Raw genomic sequence first — 12,123 nt, 5'->3', positions numbered from 1 at the left:
TGTGATGCGCCATTGCTCAAAGGTTACGTTCCTAAAATAAGTAGCATATGTGTGTTATCTGTAAGAGGAGGCCACTTAAACAAACAAAAGCCTGTGTGATGATGCATTTCACAAACAGCAGATGAATAGTAGTGTTTATTCAAACGAGCACCATTCTGAATAAAACAAATTCATCATGTCGATATGTCGAGGAGGCATAAAACTCTACCCTCATGCAAAGGTCACTGTAAAATGTACAGGTATCTTTATTGCAGAGAAGATCAAATTCTTTTTAAATGTTTACGTCTTTTTATTCTCTGAATAATCTTATTATGTCTTATTGCACCCTCCCCTTTGATATATTTTAGTATGTAACAATTCGTTTCGCGTTTCCCTGGTTATTGTGTCGTGATCGTTTGGTTATGGTTGGCTTTCTTGCTGCGTCAGAAGCATCCGTAAACATCATTTACAACAATAGGTCCATATGAGTCACCATATACATCACACGTCGGTGTCACTTAATGTTCTATTCTCCCTTAGAAAATCAAAACGTTTTAAAAACCGTATCGATAAAAAAACAACACAAGTGAGGAAATCGAACTTAAAAATGCAATAGTGTGCTAGATCATGAGAGAGTCTCGCCAATAGAAACTCCAGGAACGACTGGCGCCAATGTCCTACGCATTGTTCGTGTGCGTTCCTGTCCGTTGAAAAAGTCGTTACGCAAGGAAAATCGCGATCATCCTGGTATCGTAACGCTGTCTTTTGCAGGAAAAGGCAGAAAACGTGTCTTCGCTTCTCTTTCTCCGGGTCGACCTCATACGGTGGTGACCCGCATCACCACCTCGCGGTTGGTGGCGGTGCCGAGCCGCGTGTCGCTGGGCCGCAGCTGGCTGAGGATGTGGAGGATGGTGTAGCCGCAGTGGTGGTTGAGGATAGTCCTTAACCTGCGCACTCGCTGGCCCCCCCTGCTGCCGCTGGCCAGGCCGTGTGGGTTGCTGCGCGAGCCGCGGCTGCCTGCCTTACTGCTGGAGCTCAAAGGGTCTCCCAAGTCCTTCGACTTCTCATAGTTCAATACTTTCCACTGCTGGTTTACAGCCTGCCATCGCTTGAAGATTCTATACACGGAGGAGCCCTCGTGGATTATAAGGCCTGTGAGGAATTACAGATTAGCAGATATTAGCCTACTGATCCATCCATAAATTTACGAAAGCTCTCGAACACTTTACAATAAGCTTCAATTTGTCAATGCACTTGGTATCAAAAAACAACTTTCGTTATGTCGAGATCACGAGAAAATTAAGTTGTGATCACGAGAAAACAACTTTCGTTATGTCGAGATCACGATAAAATTAAGTCGTGATAACGACAAAACAACTTTCGTTATGACGAGATCACGAGAAAATTAAGTCGTGATAACGACAAAACAACTTTCGTTATGTCGAGATCACGAGAAAATTAAGTCGTGATAACGACAAAACAACTTTCGTTATGTCGAGATCACGAGAAAATTAAGTCGTGATAACGACAAAACAACTTTCGTTATGTCGAGATGACGAGAAAATTAAGTTGTGATCACGAGAAAACAACTTTCGTTATGTCGAGATCACGATAAAATTAAGTCGTGATAACGACAAAACAACTTTCGTTATGACGAGATCACGAGAAAATTAAGTCGTGATAACGACAAAACAACTTTCGTTATGTCGAGATCACGAGAAAATTAAGTCGTGATAACGACAAAACAACTTTCGTTATGTCGAGATCACGAGAAAATTAAGTCGTGATAACGACAAAACAACTTTCGTTATGACGAGATCACGAGAAAATTAAGTCGTGATAACGACAAAACAACTTTCGTTATGTCGAGATCACGAGAAAATTAAGTCGTGATAACGACAAAACAACTTTCGTTATGTCGAGATCACGAGAAAATTAAGTCGTGATAACGACAAAACAACTTTCGTTATGTCGAGATCACGAGAAAATTAAGTCGTGATAACGACAAAACAACTTTCGTTATGTCGAGATCACGAGAAAATTAAGTCGTGATCACGAGAAAACAACTTTCGTTATGTCGAGATGACGAGAAAATTAAGTCGTGATAACGACAAAACAACTTTCGTTATGTCGAGATGACGAGAAAATTAAGTCGTGATAGCGACAAAACAACTCGTTATGTCGAGATCACGAGAAAATTAAGTCGTGATCACGAGAAAACAACTTTCGTTATGTCGAGATGACGAGAAAATTAAGTCGTGATAACGACAAAACAACTTTCGTTATGTCGAGATCACGAGAAAATTAAGTCGTGATCACGAGAAAACAACTTTCGTTATGTCGAGATGACGAGAAAATTAAGTCGTGATAACGACAAAACAACTTTCGTTATGTCGAGATCACGAGAAAATTAAGTCGTGGTAACGACAAAACAACTTTCGTTATGTCGAGATGACAAGAAAATTAAGTTGTGATAACGACAAAACAACTTTCGTTATGTCGAGATCACGAGAAAATTAAGTCGTGATCACGAGAAAACAAGACAGAAAAATTATAATAATGCATGGCTGCTTAGAACTTCCGTAGAAATTAGCATTAACCAAGATCAAAACATGGTTAAAAAGTATCATTTATTTCTTCAGTACACATAATATATTACCAATTGTTAACAAACCATTTTGTAAAGTTCTCAAAAAAGTTCTCACTTATATCTATTCATATGTATATGTAAATGTTTGTATATTAGGGGTGTTATTCAAATTTCTCATTGTTTGGTTTGTAATGCTAAAAGCCTATAGGAAGTCAAAGAGAGGTCCTAATATTAAAAAAAGGAGTTTTACTTCTCACCTATGCACACAATGTCCATGAAGCCATACATGCCGTAGCAGATCTGGAAGAGCAGGTCCTGGCGCTGCCACTTGGCAGACGGGCTGAGAGAAGACCACACCAGCCAGGAGATACTGGCGATGAGGAAGAGTGAGCCCAGGATAATGGCTGCAATCTGCACCTTCTCAATCACTGTCAGAGAAATCGCCTGCCACTGATACACACAGCATTAAAAACACAGTGAGATGGCATCTTCTTGCTTTGCTTGTAGAAGCCTATAAATAGAGAGTCACTAGCCAGTGCTTTGCTCTGACCCAGATACTTTGCAGTATGAGGTTGACGCTTTACCTGCAGCGGGTTCTTGGTGCTGATGGCCAGGACATGGTACTTGAAGTAGCAGAGCTCGCAGCTCCAGGAGCCTCTCTCGCTGATCCAGCGAATCAGACAGGGCTGGTGGGTGCAGCGCACGGAGCCGTTGCAGCGGCATGGGCTCAACAGCTCCCCCTGCGGACAGGGGAGAATGAAATATAACGACCAACACATCCAGAATCACAAATTCATGCTGTTTATTCTTTTAATAAGGAATGGTCCCCAAGAGCAGTTCATTTTCATTGACTTTCATCAAACACGATAACTTTCTCTGTCTCTGAAATGGCCTCTTTTCTATTGATATCACCAAGGCTGAGTATTATTAACAAATAATATCATATCTAACCATTACACTTAAATCCTGATCAATACAATCAATTTTCACCCTAAATTGTTTCCTGCTTAATATTTGCTTTTACTTAGAAATGTGTAAGTGAAATGATCGGGAAATGTAATTTTATGTTGTATTTAACCAGTGTTGTTACTGTTAACTAAATATTAAATATTAAAAATGATTGGTAATTGAAATAAAACTGAAATGAGATAAAAAAAAAAAACATATAAATATTAATATTAAACCTGAATACTTGAATGAATATTAGAAAAATATAAAAAAATAAATAATTAAATTTAAAAATTAAATTAAAAAAATTAATTAAAGCTATATAGAAATATTGAATACAAATGACATAAGTACATAGAAAAATTACTAAAATTAAAATTAAAATAAACTAAAAGCTTATTCAAAATATTAATATAACTATAATAACTATATATATAACTATATAACTAAACAGGACTAAAATAAAAAATTTGAAAAAAAATATTTTCATTATTTTAAGAATTAAGAATTAATTCTTCATATTAATTTAATTATTAATAATTAATTAATATTCATTTTTACGTTTTGTTCATTACCTGTTTTTATAATTTCAATATAGAATATCACTCCATCATCATTAATTAATTAATTTCAATATATAATAAAAAATGACCTGTTTTCTATTCCTGCATGTGACGAACGCAACCATTTCATTTCTATTTTATAGAAACCTAACACAGATGTCAGTTCCAGAGCCTCATCCAGCGGGATTGCAGCACATCTGCTGAAAGCCTCTATGGGCATCACAATCCTGTGACATCTGTTGTCATCTCGAGCTAGAGGGCCATGGGTAAGAGAACACACACCTCAATATCCATTCATGACCGGACGCTGCCACACACACAGTGTTGTGGTGGAGTTGATTTACGTAAATGAGATATTACTCACGAACCCATTGGCTGTTACAAACGCTTAAATCGATCAGGCACACAGCGAGCTTCATGCGGCTGCTGACGAGACTTATGAGCGTGTATGGAGGGACCAGAGGATCTGAAGAGTGTGCAGTTAAAAGACGGGTGAGTTATTTTGTCCTCTGCTGCTCCAGACACTCAATCAATACACACCTCTGAAAGTCCTGCAGCTCTGCAGGTACAACCCTCTCATTTGAGAGATTTCACCGGCTCTTGTGTTCTGACTGTCACTATGGTGCATTCTGTGGTTGCTAGGCTGTTGTCAATAAAAGAGAAGCTTTAATGGCTCCTGTGGTTTTTCGCCAAAATAAAAGCTCATGATTTAACATTTGAAAATATATAATTTTAATGTCATTATAATCACAAAACTTTGGGCCAAATTATGCTGACTTACAAACAAGCACAAAATATTTTGTTTTGTTTAATATGTTCATTTAATAAAAATAATATCAACAATTATTACTGTTGTTGTTATAGTAGTAGTACTAGTAAGTGCAATTTGCAATTCCCCAATCTTGCAGCCTTAAGTAATATGTTACTATCCAGGAATGTTTAATACTCAAGGTCAGAGCTTTATTCTAATCCTTAACCCTAAGTATGAGCATGAACCACTAATAATACAGCCTCCACCACAACACCTGACAGTGACTGTACTAGATACTGTATATTTAACGGGAAACCATGAATCAACTAACATTACAGATGTAACGCAGCATTTCCAGAGCTGCCAAGAGAACATTCAATAGATAGAATGTGAATAACAAGCCGAGGATAAAGAACGGGATGTCCAACTGGGGGGCAGAGATACAGGACGGTAAAATTGATGTAATCTTTAGAGAAAGACTGCAAACAAAAGAAACACTGAATGCCTTCTGAAGTGCTCAGGTACTGCAGCATAAAAGAAGAGAAAAGAGGAAAGCAATCTCTGGTCATTAATTGCATCGATTCGTTAACTGTGGTACCAGCGTGTCTAAATGCAGTTTTGAGGTGTGACTAGAATGAGAACCGCTTTAAGCTTAATAATCAGTATTGATTCTGAGGAGAAACACAGATTTATAATGTATTCATCTCAATTTGTCTGATAAATACAGAAACAGGCCAGTAAAAAATAAAAAATTAAATAAATAAAAAATATGGGATGTTTTTAAATATATTATAATGTAATCAATAAAATTAATAAACAAAACAAACAAAAAAAAAGAAAAAAAAAAAAATATATATATATATATATTTTATGAATGTTAATTCAAATTTAATTAAACAACAGATAAAAAAAATAAAAATTAATTTCAATAAATATTTAATGAGAAATAATTTAAATAATACTTCTTATTAACTTTAATAATAAGAACTGTTTTAAGCTTAATAATCAGTATTGATTCTGAGGAGAAACACAGATTTATAATGTATTCATCTCAATTTGTCTGATAAATACAGAAACAGGCCAGTAAAAAATAAAAAATTAAATAAATAAAAAATATGGGATGTTTTTAAATATATTATAATGTAATCAATAAAATTAATAAACAAAACAAACAAAAAAAAAAGAAAAAAAAAATATATATATATATATTTTATGAATGTTAATTCAAATTTAATTAAACAACAGATAAAAAAAATTAAAATTAATTTCAATAAATATTTAATGATAAATAATTTAAATAATACTTCTTATTAACTTTAATAATAAGAACTGTTTTAAGCTTAATAATCAGTATTGATTCAGAGGAGAAATATATTTATAATGATATAAATAAATAAGTAAGTGGGATCCATTTAATTAATTTAAATGTAATTATCAATTATAATAAATCAATTAAAATAAATTCAAATGTATTAAATAATAAAACATATTAAATAAATACTGAATCATATTAAATAATTAATTAATTTCAATAATATTGCTAAAATAATTATAATAGATTTAATTTTAATAAAATAAATTAATACATTTTATTGTGGAAATAAAGTTTGAGGATTTTGAACATATTAAAACTAAGAAAAGTTATTGAACAAGAAGTATTACAGATTCTGTACAATTTCTAGGTCACTAGTCACTATTTCAATAATTACATTTGTCACTGTTCATTGTAACTTCTTTACACAAAAGGATTTTCCTGCTTCCATTACAGCGCAAGATGCTCTTTGGAAGATCTGGAACCATGCTGGAGGAGAAGATGATCATCAGGTTTAGACCAGATTAGCTTGAGTGTTGCTGTCATTAATGCTGTCACTTCAATTCAAAATCAAATTAAAAAACATAAACCAGAAACATGTTCACCTTTGAACCCCACTGTACTTATCCTGTACATTTCCCGTCAAGTTCTCCAGTACAGTGGACATCACGAGTCTGTCCGATCTGATCAATGTGAGCGCTACGATAAGTGGACCTGGATGAGTCATACTGTGCTTTAAAGTACAGCCTGTCCTCCTCTTGTTGTTTCAGAGTATCTAGCTGTTATCCGAGATTCAAGGCCAGATTTTGTTCATCTGAAATCAAACATCAGTAACAGAAGCTCTCTCCATCTCTACATCAGTAATTAGCGCTCAAGTCATTCTCTGCACATAGTAATCATTGACAAAAAGCTTCGTTCTGTGTGTGAAAAGAGACGGCGGCATCATGGCAGATCACGCTTTGGCGTTAAAGCCAAATATTAAGAGAAAAAAACCTCTCAGCTTAATCTGATTAAAGCTTGTATCCAGAACAAGCACATCAAAACAAATCAGTTTTACATGTTCCATAAGCCCTGACAGATCAGAAAGCTGACTAATGAGGACTGATATCTCATCTCCCCCTCATATTTAAAGCAACAAGGACTCTAATTCCTGGAGCTATATGTTTGCATTGTCCTACATCTATATACTGTGGCTTTGAAACGTGATTCATCATTATGCAGCCAATCAATCAGCTGAACCGAAAATCATGATTAATCACTTTGGATGACAAGCGACCAAATAGCAGAGTTATTGAAAACCATATATTGTTGGTACTTAGATAATCGTGGTAAGAAAAACATGCCATCATTGTGCAGCCAGGTTGTGAGTCAATCGCTTGAGCCGTAAATGGTGACTAATCACTCTGGGGTGCGTTTCCCAAAAACAACTGTGGTCGCAATAGAGTTCAATGGAACTTAGTTAGCTAATAATGCTTTTGGGAAACACACCCCTGGATGACAAGCAACTAAACAGTTATTAGAGTTATTACAGTTAACTGAAACTTAAGATAAACAAAAAATTATATTAAATTAAATAATATATATATATATATATATATATATATGTGTATATTCTTCTTTTTTAAGTATTATAACTAAAACATAAATAATTATACGGATATATTTAAATAAAACTAATAAAAATTACAAATACACGCAGCAAAATTGCTAGAACTTTAACTAAAATTTGAATAAAAATTCATTCAAATTCAAAATATTTTTTAAAACTCTAATAGTATCGCCATACTAAAATAACACTGCTAAATAGCTGTGACATCAAAGACAGGAAACAAATATTCAAACATATTATATTCTAAAAAGATATATTATTTCTAAAATATATAATTGTATATTGAGTGATTTTAAGAAACTCCCAAACAGAATCAGGCACTGGTAAAATATCCATAATAAAATAATCAAATATTTGAAATTTTGAAGAAAAAAAAAAAATTATAATAATAATAATAAGTGTGTGTTACAATACACCGCTACTTTTGAATGGCTACCATTTTTGTAAAGTTTTTCATTATTAATTGAATTATTCTATTATTATTATTATTCTAAATTATTATTATTTTTTATTATTCCTTTTTAAAAATTTAAAAAATGTCTATACATTAAAATTCAATGGGGTCCAGTGTTGTGTTGGAGTCCAGTGTTCCTCAAAATATTTTCATTTGTGTTTTGCATTAAACCATACAAATTTGAAATGACATGAGCATAAGTAAATTACAAAATTATAATTTTTGGGTGAACTATCCCTTTAATTTTGCCAAATGTTGCAATTATGATGTCCTCCAGCAGAGGCTAATAACCTCCAATGAGGTTAATTCTTGAAATTCTGATTAAATTGTACGTTAACGAAGATCAACGAAACAATATTATAACTATGAATGACAGACCTTAAAATGCCTGAAAGCAAACTCCTTATGTCTTTATTCCAGCGGCTGTTCTTCTTCTGTCTGTCCGGCACTTTCAACAGCTCATTAAACCATTAACCTGAGAGGCAGGTTTACACTGAAATGCATCTCGCATTGAAAACAGACACCGAGGCTGACATAATCAGATGGACTGCCAGATGGATTGTGTTGGTACATGGCTAACATCTTTCCATATTAGCTGATGTCTACGGCTAACTTGCAGCAAACAAGCTTTACAGGTTTCGCACATCTGTTGTTTCTCAGCTTGGCTGCTGATCAAACATCCATCCCGTGTTCCGCCTATACCATACAAATACTAATCATGATTATACTAATATAGATGCTCAGTTCACATGCAGGTCATCCATCACGAGTCGTTCACAGATGAACAACAGCTATTTTGCTGCTTGCTGGTTTTTTGGCAATTAAAAAGTGAACTGCGTTGCCTATTATTTTCATTTTATGATCTTCCTGAGCCTTGTTTTTCCTAAAATTTCAGTCTTCCAGACCATGTGAATCCTGCTCCTGGCCTGCATGAACACAACAGTCTTTGCATTGCAAATGAATCAGCTTCAGGCTACCCTGGGCTTTAACATCCACACCAGGATCTATACATTTCCATACAGACATCTACTGCTCATAAAAAAGCAATAGAGAGGTTAATTGGGTGGACATATTGAACCTGTAAATCGACAGTCTCCAATGGTATACCTGTAAACCCATCAAAAGAGAGATGCATTATTAGTCTACATGCTGCCGCTGGTCTTTGTTCCAGATGGCGTGGCGGTGAGCTAAACATGCTGCCAATACTTCCCAAACAATTTCTGCTCATTTGTGCAAAATTAAGGCTCACGTTATATGCTTAATGTTTACAGTAAGCAAGCAAGGCAACAGAACAATGCATAATGTAGAACTAAACTAAATGCATATCATGCACATAATTATGCAGTGTTCATGTTACAGCTTAGTTACAGTAATAAATATGATAAAACTATTAGACAACAAATACTTAATATCAAAATATTTATCTGCTTATAATGCAGTATAAATTAGATAACTTTCTTATTTTTTATTATTAGTGTATATTATAATTTAATTATTATTAGTCACATTTTGGTGTTTATGCAAGTGTTTTTACATATACAAGTACAAAATAATATTAGACAACATGTACTTAGTGCATTATATTGTTGTTACGCAGTGTTGTTCATAGTATTATTATTATTAATCACATTTTATTATTCATGTAAGTGTGTTTATATAAATAAGTACTGGAAATATTATTGGACAACATCTACTTATTGCACATTTATTTTATGGAGCTGTTTACATTTATGCATTGTTGTTCACAGAATTATTATTATTAATAATATTATTACGTAATCACATTTCAGTGTTGTAAGTTACATAAATAAGTACTAAAATAGTTTTTGGATAACATGAACATATTGCATAATTATTTTATAGAGCTGTTTACAATTATGCATTGTTGTTTCTGTATTATTATTATTAGTAGTAGTAGTATTGTTTTATTATTAGCCACATTCCAGTGTTGATGTAAGTGTATATACAAAGTAATATCATTGAACAGCATGTACTATTAATAGTGCATAATTATATTGTGAAGCTGTTTACAATTATGTATTGTTCATAGTATTATTAGTAATCATTTTAGTGTTCATGTAAATGTATTTAAATAAATAAGTACTAAAATATTATTGGACATGTACTTATTGTATAAATATTTTGTGGAGCTTTTTACAATCATGCATTATTGTTCATAGTATTGCTGTTATTAAAATGAGCCTCAGTTCTGTGTTTATATCATGTTGTATTGACATTAAATTTGAGCAATGCTAATGAACAACCTGTACTTTGTGGAGCTGTACATATTGTAGTACTTCACTACAGCAACAATAACAAGCAGCATGTGCAACATAGCCACTGCGTTATAATCTACCACATTTAAAATGGGAAATGTGAACCTGGAGCACAAAACCAGTCATAAGTAGCACGGGTATATTTGTATCAAAAGCCAACAATGCATTGTATGGGTCAAAATTATCGATTTTTCTTTTATACCAAAAATCATTAGGATATTAAGATCATGTTCCATGAAGTTTGTAAATTTCCTACCGTAAATACATAAAAACTTATTTTTTGATTCGTAACATGCATTGCTGAGAACTTAATTTGGACAACTTTAAAGGCGATTTTCTCAATATTATTATTATTATTTTTTTTTTGCACCCTCAGATTTTCAAATAGATGCATCTCAGCCAAATATTGCCCTATTGTCCTAACAAACCACACATCAATGGAAAGCTTATTAATTCAGTTTTCATATGATGTATAAATCTCAATTTCCAAAAATTGACCCTTATGACTGGTTTGTGGTCCAGGATCACAAATGTGAGCATTGACGCACACAGGCCTTGTTACTATGCTGTCACACAGCGTTTGTTTACCTGCTCGGGCCCTTGGAAGCAGATCCGACACTGAGGTGTTCTCATGCCGCTGCCCGTGCTGCTGGTGAGGCTGACCGCGTCCAGGCCCGCCTGCAGTTTGGGGTCTTTCTCCTCAAACGCCAGACTCCTGGGCCTGGCGTCGCTCCCGTAGTATTCTTCCTCGTCGTCGCGACTGGAGCAGTCAACGAAGGGCGGCCATCCGCAGCCGCCCATCCCGAGCCCCCTCATGCTGTTGGGTCGTCTGCTCGGCTCTGCGTCACTGTCGGAGTGTCTAGAACCGGATCGCATAAAAACCAGCACCTTCAGTTCGTTAAAAAACATGCGGATCCGGTTCTTGAACATGTTTGACTACATGTGTATGTCGTATGGCTGAAGTGAATTTTTTTTTAATTGTTTACGAAAGGAGTATTGTTTTTTATATATATATATGATTATTATTATTGTTGTTGTTGTTATTTTATATATTATTATTATTGTTGTTGTTATTAGTATTATTTTAATTATTATTGTTGTTTTTGATCCCGTTAGGCCTATTATTAATATTTCATTCGGCAGAAACGCAGTTGCTACCCTAAAGTCTCAAAGGAAAGTGTCCAAACCAAAGGTAATTGGTCAGAAAATCTCCGGGCTTGTTATTTTCCGTCTGATGGCATGTATGTGCCTGTTAGGGCCGATGTTGTTTTTCTGATACAATCATCATAGTACGCGAGGATGACAATAATAAGCCTAGGGTATTGCGATAAATAGCCAGCAATGCATTGTTCCAGGTCTAAAGAGATGTGATTTTCATAAACTCCCAGCAACCCAAAGCCTGGACTCACGGATGAGAGACAAGGAAGATGCAAAATGGCATTTCAGAGCATCGCTGCCACACAAAGTCATCGTCGGGGGATCCTTCAACATAAAAACATAATCCAAAAGAGCTGGAAGTTGGATTCGGGTGCAATCCTATAGTTTTGTTTATTGTTCATCAGAGGCGTCATGACGAAGCTTTCACATCATTTCCTTGTGCATCTTCCCATCGACATATTCCAACGCCACCTCCCATCCCAA

At 34.5% G+C, this 12,123-nt stretch overlaps 1 protein-coding gene across 1 annotated transcript; it reads right to left on the bottom strand.

Annotated features, from left to right (window-relative positions):
• Positions 1–796: 796 nt before the first annotated feature.
• LOC306861063 (E3 ubiquitin-protein ligase MARCHF9-like) lies at positions 797–11,412 on the bottom strand (the record flags this gene model as incomplete). Its single annotated transcript, XM_079403135.1, has 4 exons — positions 797–1,131; positions 2,827–3,019; positions 3,154–3,309; positions 11,071–11,412. 4 exons carry the CDS (start codon positions 11,410–11,412, stop codon positions 797–799), a joined length of 1,026 nt encoding a protein of 341 aa, XP_079259261.1.
• Positions 11,413–12,123: the final 711 nt, after the last annotated feature.

Source organism: Barbus barbus (genome assembly GCF_936440315.1).
Source record: "Barbus barbus genome assembly, chromosome: 41".
NCBI classification, from domain to species: Eukaryota; Metazoa; Chordata; class Actinopteri; order Cypriniformes; family Cyprinidae; genus Barbus; species Barbus barbus.
Note: the sequence above shows the minus strand (reverse complement) of the source record. Positions and strands in the feature narration are given on the sequence as shown.